This window comes from Equus caballus, chromosome 8 (assembly GCF_041296265.1).
Source record: "Equus caballus isolate H_3958 breed thoroughbred chromosome 8, TB-T2T, whole genome shotgun sequence".
NCBI classification, from domain to species: domain Eukaryota; kingdom Metazoa; phylum Chordata; class Mammalia; order Perissodactyla; family Equidae; genus Equus; species Equus caballus.
The window spans coordinates 65,211,764-65,227,764 of NC_091691.1; the positions used below are offsets into that span (position 1 = coordinate 65,211,764).

The 16,001-nt window shown below is 41.7% G+C and overlaps 1 protein-coding gene across 40 annotated transcripts in view; it reads left to right on the forward strand.

The window, feature by feature from the left end:
- The window catches only part of FHOD3 (formin homology 2 domain containing 3), a 455,074-nt gene that overhangs the window by 319,682 nt on the left and 119,391 nt on the right, over window positions 1–16,001 (forward strand). For 17 of the 40 annotated variants that reach the window (XM_070220943.1, XM_070220944.1, XM_070220963.1 and 14 more), the window contains exon 11: window positions 15,104–15,196. The exons of the other annotated variants lie outside the window; for them this stretch is intronic. In XM_070220943.1, coding sequence (XP_070077044.1) covers window positions 15,104–15,196 — 93 coding nt within the window. The remainder of the gene's footprint in view (window positions 1–15,103; window positions 15,197–16,001) is intronic. 40 annotated transcript variants of the gene reach the window in all.

Consider the following 16,001-nt stretch of genomic DNA (forward strand, 5'->3'; position numbering starts at 1 on the left):
GGTGTTATATAATTGGTGTTAACCCACAAAATCTACAACTCAGGTAACCCTCTCAGTCCTGGCTCCCAGAGGAAGGTTTGGCCACATGCACACAGGAGCAGCAGCTGAGGTCATTGAGAGGAAAGGTGTGGTGTTTGCAGCCACAGACCTTGCCTCCTCGCCAGGCTTGGCCACAGACTCCTCCACTGCAACCTCCCAGTGATGATACCTCTTTAATAGAGGGGGTAGGCGAATTAAGAGAGGCAGCACAAATGTGTGCTTAGCTCTGTGTTCTTATTATTATAGTCACTCCATGCCGTAGGGCTTTCCCGGATATTGTTCTATGGAAGAAGATAATTGTTAAATAAATATGGACATGAACTGGAGAGAAGATTCTGTGCACTGGCATAAACACACTAGAGGATTTCACAACAATCAGGTTAATAACCACTGGTACCATGAGCAGCAAGTAACTACTTGGAAAGATTTATCTGATGGTAAATGATTCATTATAAATGAGGTTCACCAACGAGGGATGTGACCTCCCGAGGTAGGTATGATTGGAATATAGCCAGCGATTCAGATTTACTGTTTAGTGTCCAAGAGGCTCTTCCTTGTTTCCTGAGTATTGAATAATGAAGAGTGGACAGGAGGGGAAGACGGGGAGGGAAAGGGGAGTGAGCTTGGAGCTGGAAGAACTTACATCAAGAAAAGGCAGAGGCATTGAGACGTGAGGAGGAAGTTGCTTTGCAAAGCTCCTTCTGATTTCTGGAGCAGGATTTCTGGTTTCTTGAAGATTCTCTGTGACCAGATTGCAGATTTCTTCAGGGTTTGGACTTCGCTGAATTGAATTTGGGGATCTCTCTACGTTCTGAAGAAATAGGCAAAATTTTATCCTTAAAACTGAACAAAGCGACTGATGAATTTTAAGTGAAGAAGTGAGATCAGGGCTGTGTTTCAGCCAAGACCACTCTGAGGAGTGCAGAGTGCAATGGAAGAGAGCACACTGCACACAGGGAGAGTGGTGAGGGCTGTTGCAACAGTGGGGGGAGAGGTGGAGAGGACCCGACTCAGCCAGTGGCAGGAAGAATAGCAAGTAGAGGAAGTGACGGGATGCAGGAAGGGCATCATTTGTAGGATGGTGACTGGATTGTGGTGAGAAAGAGGAAGGAGACTGGAGTGATTCCCAGTCAGCCACTGACAGGGTCTTGGGCTGGTGGTAAGGCCACTCAGTAAGCTTTGGGCATTTTAAGTTTGAGGCATCTGTGGATCACAAGTAGAACTTCTCATAGTCAGTTGGATAGGCACTTCAGAAACTCAGGTACATATGGGTGAGGGTTGAAGTCTGGACTTAGGTGCCATAAACTGAATGAGCAGAGAAGTGAATAGATAAAGCCCTGGAAAGGAAGGCGTAAAATCACCATCACATTAAATTCTGAAACCGAGAAGATCACTTACTTTCTAAGTCAATGAACCTTGAAATTCAAGGGTGAATGTTTGTCAAGCTAAGGTGGGCTTACTTGGTGGGGTGTTTCAGGAAGAGACAGCCATTTACTGTGAAAGTGCTGGTGAACACTCTTCAAAGAGAAGGACATGTTCTTGTTTCTAGTTGGATCTTTGACTTGCATTGGGAATGTTCTTCTTTCAGGGTCAACCCTGCCTCCCCTTGACCTGTGCAAATGCCAAATTTCCTGTAATGCCCACCTTCCCATCTGTGTTCTGAATGTTCACAGCCCTTTCTGGAAGAGCTTGATTTTCTGTGGCAGTCAGTGCAGGGATGGGTGTGGGTGGTCCTTCTGGAGAGTAAGCATCTCTCTCTGTATATCCCATGCAATTCCCAGAATCCCTTTGGAAATGGAGCAGGGCCTTTCTAATGATGACACAGCCGAGCTGATGGAATCCAGTCATGGAAGGAGGAGTGAGATTGTCTTTGCTTGACAATGGTCTGTGCAGGGAGCCTGGCAGTAACTCTTCACTGATGAGTGTTGAATGAACAGGGAAATGAAACCCTGAAAATGTAGGTTGAAAAGGCCAAATCTGACACAGCAAAAAAGAGAGACTGGGCAGAGGTGAAGCTGGTAAAACAGGCTGCAAGGGAGCCCTTTGGGAATAGGTGTGGAAATTGAAGAGGGGAGGCCCAAAGAAAGAGAGACCTGGCCTAATGTCATTCTTGTCTCACACTATGTGCTCAGCAAGCTGATAGTCATTAAAGAAGCATCATATTCATGTTGAAAAAATACTTATTTCTAACTGCGATAGTGTTTGTTTCAGAAACTGATCAGAATTAATGTTGGCTACAGTCGTGTCCAGGTATGTCTCGTGGTGCCCTATATCAAGGTGTTGTTGATTTTCCTCCTCGTGGAATGGGGCTTTTGTGGGATGGGCTGCGGGAGAGCTGGCAGAGTCCCTATGCACATGAATACAATGAGAAGAGATATTGATATTCAGGAAAGAATCTGAAAGAAGGGAGAATTAATGACTTCTTCTAGTCCTTAAATAGAAGAGGCTTCTTTTTTCCAGCCACAAAGAAATGATCATGGCAGAGGTAGCATAGCATAGTGGTTGGGAACTTGGATGCTAGAATTGGACTCCTTGAGTTCACATCCTGGCTTACTAGCTGTGTAACTCGGGGGAAACTCCTTAACCTCTCTGTGCCTCAGCTCCTGATCTATGAATGGGGTAATAATAGTACGTACCTCAGCAATTCCTGTGAGGATTAAAGGAATGAACCATGCGAAGGGCTTAGCTTGAGAACGCTCTGCACAGAGTTAGTTAAATAACTAGAGTCAATGAGTGACTGCTGCTCTCCCAGTAGAGCCTTCTTTCCCTGGAGACATCCCTGGGAGGCAGAACCAAGCAAAGAAGAGTGAAGCCTGCCCCTTGCCCTCTGCACGTGCCCTGCAGAACCCAAGGAAGCTGGGCACATTTGGGACTGGCATCGGCATCCTAAGTGCCTTTTGATCCACCTGATAGATCCACCAAAGACACAGTAACTCAGCGAGGACTTCAGAGACAATTATATCAGACTTCAGGAATACTCAATTAATAGTATTCACTTTGCCCCAGAGAAATAATAATATTCCTGAGGGGTTTTTTTTTCCCCCTAGCCATGCAGTTCTGGTTTTATAAACAAGGGATTAAACATTGACTTGAGATGAGCCCCCACGAGGAAGTGGCCAGTCAGGGCCTGCTGCATGCAGGCATTTGTCTCCCGGAGGTCTTGGGCTGGGAGAGGGTGAGTGGGATGGAGGGTGTCATGACTTCATGCCAATGGCATGCTGCTGTCTGAAGTGGAATGAATACTGACTTACTGGCCTTGAGAAGATACTTTTCTTTGTTTATATTTTTTTCACCTATAATAAGCTCTGTAAAATTGCCTTTCAAATAGAAGGGTGAATAATTTTGATCATGAAATGGGGGAAAAAATCATGAAACAAGAGTGAAGTGCCTTTGTGTTTGTCAAAACATGCCAGGGCCTTAGTTCCACATCCATGATAGCTCACGTCCATAAATAGATGAGCAAGCCACCTAATCACTAGAAGAGAAACCCCAATACTGAGCATGTTATTTCACAGTGACCTTATGTTGATAGACTTCTTCATCAGTATTGACATTTTATGAACTTTATGTGATGATTGTGGCCCTGAGTTTGTTAAGTCAGGAATTACGAGCTCATGGGCTAAAGGAGAGAAAAATCACATTCATTCCTGCATTATTCATTCAGTTCATATTTTCTTGTGCCTGCCACATTCTTGATTTTGCGACTGCAATGGTAAACATGAGCCTTAGGAAGCTTCCAGCATCATAAGACAGTACGCACATAAATACTGCAGCAAGTAAACGTCTGTAGCTTTGGAAGAGGGCTTTGGAAGGGAGCAAATTGGTCTGTGTGATAGAGTGTAACAGGGGTATAAGGATATGCTCTTGAGGAGAACTTGCAGAAGTGCACAAGAATGTGTGCAGAGATTGTCATTACAATATCACTTGTAACAGCAAAGAATTGGGGATTGGCTAGGTAAGTAAAACATGGAATAGCCGTAGGGAGGAATGCAAGCAGGGCTTTTAAGAAATGCCCCATACCAGAAGGACCAACATACGTGTCGCATCAATTGCTGTATCAAAAGATTGTAGAATAATATATATTTAAATTTTTTTAAATCTGGAAATTTACCCACTAAATTTATAACAGTGGTTACCTCTGGTCAAAGGGACTGCATTTTTATCAGTAGTACTTTGAAAAGTAGACTTTTTCAAAGGGAGTATGGATTCCTATAATTAAATATTAATTTTAAAAGATTCTTTAGAAAAGAGGATGGTGGAATGGGGATGGTCCAAGAAGCCTCCTCAGGCATTTAGACTGAATCCTGAAGGACAAGATGTGCTCCCTGGGCCGAGGGAGGAAAGGGCCTGGTGTACCTGGGTATGAAATAGGAGTCTCAAGAGACAAGGTTAGGGAGGGTAGAGGGGGACAGAGAGGTGGCTTGGAGGTGAGATGAGGTCGCCCAGTAAGCGGATCAGAGGTACCTGTCTGCCTGGTGGGGATCAGATTGGAAGTGAGGGAGAGTGGGCCAGGGACACTGGGTGGTGGCTATTGATGCAGAACTGCTGAAAAAAACCTGGGTAGCTTGGACTAGTATAGTGGTTCTCACCCCTGTGGGGTTCTGAAATAACCCGTGTTCAGTCCTTACCCCAAAATAGTTAAATACAATTCCTGAAGTTAGGGCCTGAGCATTCACATTTTCAAATAATATATCACAAGGGTGAGGATCACTAGGCTGGAGAATGCTATTGGCAATGTGTTCACACATTGGAGAAACAGTAGCCCTCTCTGCTGGGTCTCCTGGGACCATCCTCCTGGACCAGGCTGAGCCCAAAACTGGGACACTGTGGGAACTGTGTGACTGTGCAGGACAACATATGGACCTATGACATGCATCCCTTCCTTTCGTGATGGTCTCTGTAGATAATTCTGGCCCTTTGCTGCTCTTTTTTGTCTTCCTATTATCTCCCTTTTACACAATTCGTTCTTCATTGGCATCTCCAACAGTAGATGGCCAACGAAGTAGAAAGCAAATGCTGCCCAAACAAGTCATGTGGTTACTGTTGGTAATTTGGGGCCATGACTTGACGGGGTAGAAAATAGATAATGAGGCTGTTGGGAAGAACCCTAGCTGAAATATAAGATTTGGGGTTTATCTCTAGATGTCAATTATCTATACTTTATTACCATATTAAGAGTTTATTGTGGTGCGTTGAAGTTCAAAGCATGTGAAAAGACAGAGTTCTAGAATCAAACTGAGTCATGAGTTAGAGTAATGTTACTGCACGTAAACTCTGAAACACATTTGGCTCCCTCTTATTAGTTGCATTTGATATCTGCTGCTTAAAAACACATATATCCTATCTCTTTTGTTTCTAACTAAAAGTATTTTACTCTTTAGTACCCTTCTTTTCCCATTTGTGAAAAATGTGTGTGTAAGAAATGTGGAAGAATGTGTGTAAGAAGTGCCATTATTGAAACTTTAAAATTAAGCTTGACCAGAAAACACACACAAGACTAGTAATTGTACAACTTCTGGAAATGGGAGAGCTTGTCTAATGTCCACACAATTTCGTGTCTTCAGCTGTCAGAGGCTACCAGAGCTGGATGCTGCCATTCTGCTGTTCTGCTTTATTTTATGAATGAGATAAGAGAGCCCCTGGGTCTCAGGATAAAGCTGAGCCAGACCCCAGGGCAGGGCTCTTTTCACCTCTGTAGCCACCATCTTGAAACCTCAGCCTGAGACTGTGCTTGGCATCCTTTCTATTTCCGAAAGTTCGCAGAGAATTTCAGTTCTCCTTCCTCCTAGTTTCTCTTCTGCTCTCTCAGACCTCTAAGGGACATTCACAGCAATTTGCTAGTATCTGTGGCTTAGAATAAAGTTGTTGTTGTTGTTGCTATTGTTGTTTTCGGCGAGGAAGATTCACCTTGAGCTAACATCCATTGCCAATCTTCCTCTTTTTGCTTGAGGAAGATTGTCACTGAACTAACATCTGTGCCAATCTTCCTCTATTTTGTATGTGGGATGCTGTCACAGCATGGCTTGATGAGCAGTGTATAGGTCTGCATCCGGGATCTGAACCTGTGAACCCCTGGCTGCTGAAGCAGAGTGCAGGAACTTAACCACTACGCCACCAGGCCAGCTCCAGAAGAAAGTTTTTAAAACGTTAAATCAAAGTACACATGCAAGAAAAGTAGCAAGACACCTCATAGTCTGTAAATTATCACTGTATTGATTTGTTTTACAACTGAATAAATCTGCAACCTGGCCACTAATTGTGTTTTTTTCCTATTGATGTTTATACTGTGCAGACTGAAATTTCATTATATTAATCTACTCCATGTCCATGTTTTCAGCAGAAAGAATGTGCTGGATCCATTAGCATTTCAGTCTAAAACAAAATAACATAATAATGGCTTATGCATTAAGGTCCTGGCTGGTAGTCCAGTTCGTGGGTATATTCAGTATCCATGGCCTGTACTTTATACTCCTAAACTTTGCATGCTACAGAGACAATAAATACTTTCCTGTCTAACTTTGGGTTCTCACCATGGAAACATCAGAGCAACAGCTGGGTTCTGTTAGATGTCTTTTCATTCTCTTGGCTGGCAAAAATCTTTTAAGGGAACTTTTTTTTTTAATTTAGTGGATAACAAAACTCTATTTTTGAATGAAGTCACTGCTTTAGTTGGTCAGATATATGTCTTAACTGATTAAGATTGCTAATTGGAAATTTTCAAATATCATCTTGGCCCTTGGTAACTTAGAAACAGCCTTTTGGTTAACAGAAAGTATGAGTCACTGTGAGGCTAAATTCAAATTCCAGTTTAAGTATTTGCTAACACAGAGTGATGCAGATGGAGCCCAAGGGGACACTTTCTCTGTCATAAATTTAACAAAATATTTCTGTGAAATATTTTTTCATCTAATTATGGTATGTCATATGCATTTTACAGAACTAAATGGAACATTTAAAATGTATGCCTTTTATCTAAACCTTAAGACGGAGCTTCACAACTAGTTGCCAAACAAATGGGTAATACCTATGTGAAGACTGATCCCCTCAGGGCAACCAGGCAGATCCGGGGTGACTAGGGCCCTGAGCCAGTCTCCTGGGGGCCATAGGCAACCTTGTCCATTATTCTAGCGGGCTCTACAAATGGTATTATGTTGTCTGTGCTGTGTGAGAGGAGGATTAAGAAGCACAGTTCAGGAGACCATTGCTTAGAGAAAATGGGGCAGTGATGATGGAGTGGTGAAACCAGTTTAGATTCTGCTTGGGTTTCATGGATAGCCTGGCATGGCAGAAAGGACACTGGCCTTGCCATTAGGAGATCAGTGTTCTTACTGGCAAGTTGTGTGATCTTGCCCTCTCTGGACTTCATCTTTCTTATCTGCAACATGGGGAGATCTCTAAGGTCATCTCTCAGTTCTTGCCAGTCTTGTTCTTTGGCTACACATCGCAAGTACCTTCGTGCTGAATGTACCATGCTAGGTCTACAGTGCCAAAGAAATGCACCAGTCAGCAAGTATTTTATGGATGTCCCTGGAGGCTGGGTCCACTCGAGAAACAGCAGGGGAAGTCACTCCAGGCAGGGAGAATGGCTCCTGCAAGGACCCTGCAGCTGAAATGCTCTTGGTATTGGGTGGACAGATCAACAGACCTGTTAAGACTGGGGTGGGATGTTCATGAAGGGAGAATGGGAGGTGAAGTCAGAGAGATGGTAGGAGTGTTAGAGTATTAGCCAGGCGAATTGGACTTAATCCTAAGGTTTGTAGATGTGTTTGAGCAGGGGAATGTCCTGTGCAAAAGCCCATCTTGTTCTCTGGTCAGTTTGTCCTTGGCTTTCTGAGTTTTGCTCCTACAGCACTGTATAGAAGTCTTTCTCACTTTCCAGGCCACTCAGGCACCACCCACCTCCCCCACCGCCCGCCCCCCAAAGTTGAATATTTCCTGGTACAGTTAGTTGTTTAATGTTTTTTCTCCCCCATGGGCCTGTAAACTCCAAGGGTGGGAACCTCTTTTAACCACTTTACCCCAGCATCTTGCATGTAATAAAGGCTCAATAAATATCTGTTGGATAAAGGAAAAGAGCAGTCTTGCCCCATAGTTAGACTTCCTTGCTTTTGAAAAAATTTTGGTTTATTTTCTTATTTGTGAGAAATCTCTGTACCTTCTTCTCAGTTTTGGTAGGAACCTCGAAGTGGTCTAAAAACAAAATCTATTTAAAAAATCCCAATTGTACAGAATTGGATTAATCATAATCCTTGCCTTCTGATAGATTGTCATCATTGGTCCATGTGTGACCCTCTCCTAGTTTATTTTTACATAAAATTTACTTATTTATAGATATAAAGAACATCAATGAGACCATGGCCTAGCTAAAAGACCAGAGCATTTCTCCTAATTTGCACCTGTCAATGTGCTTCCAACTTTCCCATCTCTGGGCTTGGGTAACCAACACTCTTAAATATTGTTTATCATTGTCATATGGGTTTTTTGTTGTTTGTTTGTTAATATTATCAAACGTATATGTATAACTAAATACCATACACTTTTGCCTTTTTGAACTTTATAAAAAGTGTGTCATGTTGTATGTTTCTTCTTCTGTTTGTTTTTTTCACTCCACGTTATGCTTCCAGTGTTTATCCGTGTTGTCATGTAAAGCTGAATTTCATCCATTTTCACTGCTTAGAATATACTATAACCTATTTATCCTTTTTCCTGTTGTTGAGAATTTGGGTTGTTTCCATTTTCTGGCAACTACAAACAGTGCTCTGAGAATATTCTTAGACTCATATCCTGGCATGTGTGTGCTTCAGTATCCCTAGGGAGAGTTTCTCAGCCTTGGCACCACTGACATTTTGGACTGAATACTTCTTTGTTGCTGGGGGGCTATCCTGTGCATTGTAGGATGTTTGCCAGCATCCTTACCCTCTACCTGCTAGATGACAATAGCATCCCCTCCCCAGTTGTGACAACTAAAATTGTCTCCAAACATTGACAAAAGTCCCTTTCGAGGCCAAATCACCCTTGTTCAGAACCACTGCTCTGGGGTATAGCAGTGGCATTGCTGGATCCTGATACGAATGTTTAACTTTACATGATGGCACCAATTATTTTGTCAAAGTGCTTATGATACCAGTACACGCTCCTGTCAACAATATATAAGAGCCAGTTGATTGACATATTTTCAGCTTTTGGTATTATCAGACTTCTTAGTCTTGCCAAGTAGATATAAAATGGTATCCATTGTGGTCTTGATTTATATTGTCCTGATTTATAGTGAGGTTAAAATCTCTCTTCATACAAGTTTACTGGCCATGATCATGTATTTTACTCCTTTTATAGTTGTGTTTTTATTAACCTGAGTTTATGTCTATTAGGTGCATTGAAATACCTTCTTTTATTTTGTTCCTTGACTTTTGCTCATCCTTACTGTTTTGGTGCTAGAATATGCTTTAATGCTGTTGTAAATGTTTCCATTGTACTTTTGAAACAACTCAGCAACATTCATTTTCCTTTTTGTCTCTTTTTTGAAGGCTAAGAAATGTGACATCAGCCTGAGACCCAAATTTGGGAAAGTTAAGTTGGCTTTGAAGGAAGCTGTGCCCTGCAGAGTTGGTCAGGCTGCAGACCTCTGGGTTGCTTTTCCAGTGTGGAAAGGGTGACCTCCAGTCTGGGACTGTTTGTGGTAAAAAGGAAGGTACCTGTTGCGTTCAGAACAGGCCCATGCGCTAGAGTAACTCTTTATCAATTAAAAACAAGCAAAATACTCTGGAGGTATGTGAAGGCCAAAGGCCAAAGACCCAGAATTCCTTAGCATAAATATAAAGAAAATTAAATTACACTCTAGGAGAAAGCTCAGCTAGGGAAAAAGTAAATTTGTCTGAACTAATTCTTCAATATTAAATATTATCAGCATAAAATATTGTTGTGTTTGACTGATTTCATCATAGGATGAAACTAAATAAAATCAAACAGAGAGAGTCCTGTGCCCTATGAGAGGGTATTTCCTTCTCCACCTGTTTGGGTTGTAGGGCAAGGCCAGTGCTTTGCCTGTAGGGCATCCTGGAAGTGGGCCCTCTGAGGATGGCCCTCCGAGTAAGTCATGGTGTGGCCTTCCCTTAGTCCTGCTCGGCCAATCATGATAGCAAAGCTGTGACAGACACAAGTCGTGTGAGGATTTATTGCAGCATCAGAAGATGTTGAGCCCAAAGAGGTGACAGCTTGGCATGTAGGTCAGAATACCTGTCTATAACGTCCATGGGACAGCTACGTGGAAGAGAGAGGGATCAAAAAAAAACAGAGCTTACACAGGTGGATGTTATAAAAGGGAAAATGTTGCACTCTGTCAGTGGTGTAGAATGCTTTGCAGAGTACTGTGCCCTCTCCCTTAGGGAATCAAACATAGTTCTGAGTGTCCATTAGTGGGCGGTGTTAGAGATTTCCTAAGAGGGCCCAAAAGACAGTGATGATGATGAGGAGGATAGCTAATAGCTAAAACAAAGTAATGTGTTCACTAAATTCCATGCCTTTTCAAAGTGGTTTTACATATAAACTCCATCCTCTGAGGAGGTAGGTATTGTTATTATCCCATATAGAGATGAGGAAAGTGGGGCCCAAGGTCACACAGCTACTAAGTGATGGAGCTGTAGTGCAACCCAGGCAGCCTGGCTTCAAGCATCTCCAACTCCAACAGACTTTGCTTCTAAATGATTTTACCACCTGGGGAAGCAAGTGAAATCAAGTCATTTTGGAGGGACGGGCTCAATGTTCTGTTCTAAAGAGGAGAGGCCCATTGGTTGCTAGGGTAGAGGTCTTCTGGGTAGACCAGCAGTAGTAACATTTGCAAATTCCTCATTGAGCTGAGAGAAGGTGGCCTCATGTTGAAGGTTGAGGGTACAGTTTTTAACTTAGCTGCTGTTGGGCCACATGAAAGAAAAAGTACTAAGGCTGGTAAGGGGTGGTGCGTGAGGGCAAACTGTACCAGGCTCAGAAGGACAGATGAGGTGTGCTTGTTTATGGTTTGTGGCATTACAGGAGGAATGCTGCCCTCACCATTCCTCTGGCCCCCTTGTTTCTGACAGAGGCACCCCTCAATTCAGATATGGTGCATATAACCATGGGGTTTTGCCAATGCTTCGTTCTTCCTTTTCTGCCACATCTAATCAGTCACCAAGTTCAGCCAAATCTGCTTTAGTTTTTTTCAGATCCACCTCTTCTTCCTTAGTTTCACAGCTTTCACCCTCTCTGCCCTACCTAACTCTGTGAGACCTGCATAACTTTGATTCCAAAATCTGACAAGCACGTTATAAGAAAGGGAAATTACAGATCAATCTCTTTCCAGATGATATATGTAAAAAATTCTTAATAAAATATTAACAAATAGAATCCAGCTGTATATAAAAAGGATAATGCAACAAAGTAAGGTTTGTTCCTTGCATGCAAGGTTGGTTAAATATTTTCAAAAAGCAGTCTTTGTAATTCATTACATTAACAGAAGAATGGAAAACTCACATGATTTTCTTGATAAATGGGGAAAAAGAAGCATTCGACAGAATTCAACACTCATTTATGATAAAAGTTCTTAGCAAACATGGAAACTTCTTTAATCTGACAAAGAATATCTACAAAAAAATTCTATGGCAAACCTCATACTTTCCCGATATTTGGAAAAATACAACAATGCATACTGTCATCACTTTGGTTCAACATCATATTGGAATTCCTAGCCAATGGAACAAGGCAAGAAAAAGAAAGGCATAAGAATTGGAAAGGAATAAATACCACCATCATTATTTACGGAAGATATGATTGTTTACATAGGGAATCTCAAAGAATCTATGTAAAAAGTATTACAATGAATAAATTTGGAAAAGTTGCTGAATACAAGCTAAATTTACAAAAAATCAATTTTACTTCTATATACCAGCAACAAATAAATAGAAAATGAAGTTTAGAAATTGATAAGATATACAGTTGCATAAAAATTTATACCTAGAGATAAGTTTAACAAAAGATATGTAAGACCTCTACTGAAAATTTCAAACATTATTAAGAGAAATTAAGGAAGATTGTAATGTTAGATCTAAATAAAGGATATACTATGACTGTGGTTGGAAGACTCAATATGTAAAGATGTCAGTTCTCCAAATCTGCGTAAAAATTCAATACGATCCCAATCAGTAGTCCAGCAAGGTTTTTGTGGAAGTTGGTAAGCTGATTCAAAACTGTCACGAAAATGCAAAAGGCCAAGGACTTAACATTGTGCAATGCCAAGATCTGTCATAAAGTGATAGTGATAAAGACAGCAAGGTATTCATGCAAAGATAGCAAAATTGGCCAATGGTGAGAAAAAGTCCAGAAACCCCAGATATGTACCTGATTTATGATGATACCAAAGTGGAAGAAAAATGACCTTTTTACTAAATGGTTCTGGGCCAGTTCTGTATCCATATGGGGAAAAATGTGTTTAACCCCTATGTCATATGACAGACAAGAATCAATTCTGGATAGATTGTAAATCTAACTGGGATAGGTAATATACTTTTTGAGGGATACAAAAGAGAATACCTTTAAGACCTTGATGTAGGCAAAAATTTTTAAAACAGGACATAAAAAGCACTAACCATCAAAGAAAAAAGATAAATTGGACCCCATTAAGATTAAGAACTTCTGTTTATTTAAAGACACCTTGGGGCAGGCCCAGTGGCGTAGTGGTTAAATTCGCATGCTCCACTTCTGCAGCCCTGAGTTCACAGCTTCAGGTCCTGGGTGCAGACCTATATACTGCTCATCATGTCATGCTGTGGCAGCATCCCACATACAAAGTAGAGGAAGATTGGCACAGGTGTTAGCTCAGCGACAATATTCCTCAAGCAAAGAGAGGAAAATTGGCAAGAGATGATAGCTATAGGCCAGCCTTCCTCACACACACACACACACACACACACACACAAAAGACACCATGAAGTGAATGCAAAAGCAACCCAACGAGAGGGAAAAGATATTCGTAACACATAAATATGACAAAGGACTTTATCCAAATTATATAAAGAACTTCTACAGATCAAAAAGAAAAATACAACCTGCTTTAAAAAAAATGGGCAAAGTACTTAGACACTTCAAGAAGAGGATATCTAAATGGTTGTTAAAAGTGTGGCAATGTGCCCAACTTCGTTAGTCACCAGGGAAAGCAAACTAAAACTACGATGAGATATCACCACACACAGATTAGATGGCTAAAATGAAATAGACAAAAAATACTGAATCTCAGCAATGATGTGGGGCAACCAACATGCTCATATACTTCTTATGGGAATGTAAATTTGTACAATCATTTTACAAGACTGTTTAGCAGTTTCTAATAAAGATGAACCCAAGCATATGTTATGATCCAGAAATCCTATCTCCAGATGTATACTGCACAGTATTATATACATATGTTCACTAAAAATATGTGCTATGATGTTCATAACAGCCTAGTCAAAATAACCTCAAACTGCAAAGTACCTCATTATCATCAACAGCAGAATGGATAACTAAATTGTGTTATACTCATATAGGGGAGAACTATACAGCAATGAGAATGAATAATCTTAAAGTACACCTAACAATGTGGATGAATCTCACAAATGTAATATTGAACAAAAGAAGCTGGACACAGTAAGATTCCTTTTAGGCAGAGAAGAAAAACAGGCAAAGCTAACCTTGCTATATGAAGTGAGGTAGGGGAGGGTAGCAGTTGGATGGGAGTGCTGGTTATATGGATGTATTTATTTTGTGAATCTTCAGTGATTTTTGTACTTTTTTGTATGTATTTCATACTTCAGTGAAAAGAAAAAATACAACTGAAGGATAGTGGGGCAAAATAGTTAAAAGGTGGACACTGAGATTGCAGAAGAGTTATGATGGGAAGAGTGGAGTGAGAGATTTGACTGAAAGGTTGCTTATGGTCAGAAGGTAGGAAGTTTGGATGTAAAATTCCAAAGTGGACTGGTTCTGTATGGTGGTGAGGTCCAGTGTATGAGGGGCTGAAGTGAAGGTCATTGGAGTTGAAGAAGGCAAGGGATTGAGAATCCCAGCAGGGCCTTGAGTAGGTGTTCCATGTGGACAGGGACGTAAGTCAGATGTCAACAGGACTTGGAGGCCAAAGGAGGGTAATGATTCAGTTCACAGAGCCTTTAGTCTGTACTCATTTAGCTGCAGGGGCAAACCCCAGCTTAAGCTGCCTTAAGCAAAGATGAGAATTTATCTTCTATTAGCTACAGGCCAAGATGGAGCTTCAGAAGTGCTGGATCTAGGTGTTAAAATTGCCATAGAACTACTTTCCTTTCTGTGTGTGTGTGTCTCTCTCTTTCTCTTTCTTTCTTTCTCTTTCTCTTCTTCTTCCTCTTCCTCTTTCTTTCTTGGGTCAGCTTCACTCACAGGCAGCTTTCTTCCACTTGAAGCTACAGGCAGCTCCAGACTTAGGGTGTCCTTACAGCTAATCCTCCCTGAAGGTGCCAGGAGATATCCCAGGGGTGACGTAGAGTGACTCCACCTGGACCATGTATCCACCCTTGAAGTGGGGGTGGATCAGCCCCCCTGAACAGCATTCACTGAGAATCAGGGAGTCGCATGCAAGAACCATATGCCCATCATGGAGGTTAGTGCTGGATTGGCCTGACCTTCTGTGGTTTCTAACCAAGAAGGGTGTAGTGAAGAGGTGAGGACTCTGCTTGCTGCAGGAGCTGGGCATCGCCAGGAGCGCTCACTGCGTGATTCCGTTTGGAGGAAGAAACCACATCGGGGGCCTACCCGAGGCCAGAAGCTGATCTGAATTGTGTGTGGGGGTGCAGGGCAGTGGCCTCCAGCCACCTTGATGAAGAAATTTGTCCTGTGCTGGGTTATTGCATCTCCACCTCACATTTAAGTTTTCCCACCTCAGAACTGTCCTCCTATCTCCTAACAGGTTATGTTCTTTTCATTTCAGCCAACTGGAGTTTTTTTTTGCTTCATCTTCCTGTTTGTCTGTAATGCTTATCTCATTTTTCCATCTTGTCTCTGTGTGCATTTCTCTTTTCCTGGCCTCTCTCAGGGAGGAGGAGGAGGAAGATGAAGAGCAGCCAGTCACGGAGCCCAATTCAGAGGAAGAGAGAGAGGACAATGTCCCTTTTCAGGGCAAGGACAGGTACCGAGGGCTGCACCCTCCCAGGCTCCCACTAAAAGCCCAAGGCTCCTTCCTAATGGATAGTTTGCAGCCCCCTGTCAGTAGTCTCTTCCCTCCCTCACTAGCTTCCACTGACAAACCTTTACTGACCTTGTACACAGAGCCACAGAGTGACTAGTTTTGTAGAAATAACTGAGCATGTTTTCATTAGAGAACTGTATTTTTTACTCAAATTCTGCTTTCCTAACCATGCTTTATGGAAGACTCACCCAACTGGTTTTCTCTCCACTGTTTCCTCCTTCAATGAGTGCTTTGGCTCAGTCAGATTGGCAGTGACTAAAGAGATGTTCATCTCTGCTCAGAAAATTTTAACCCTTTCAGCACTGTATTAAGAAGAATTTCACATGATCCTTTCTTGCTCCTAATTTACCAGCACGGTATCAGCTAAAATGTGTGGGTTTCATGATGCAAGTTTGTTTTTTATGCAAATGGATGGGAACACTTTTCACCCCAGATGGCTTAGAAAAATTCCCCAGTATTTATTTTCATGTCCAGAAAAAGTAATATAGTTGTGCAGCCCTTTGGAGAGTTTACTGTTCTGTAGTCACCTCTCCGAGGGGCATTCTTTCTGTCTTCAGGCAATGTTAACAGATTGCAGGTGCCTTGCGGATATTTAAAAATTTTGTAGTGTTTTCCCAAAATGATATTCATATGAAAAATAAAAATTGATCATGGGTAATTTCATTTTCTGATATTCTAAAATTGAATGGTTTCCTTCACTTAATTGATTACACTGCCAAGGGACAATTTTACTGTTGGTTTTTCC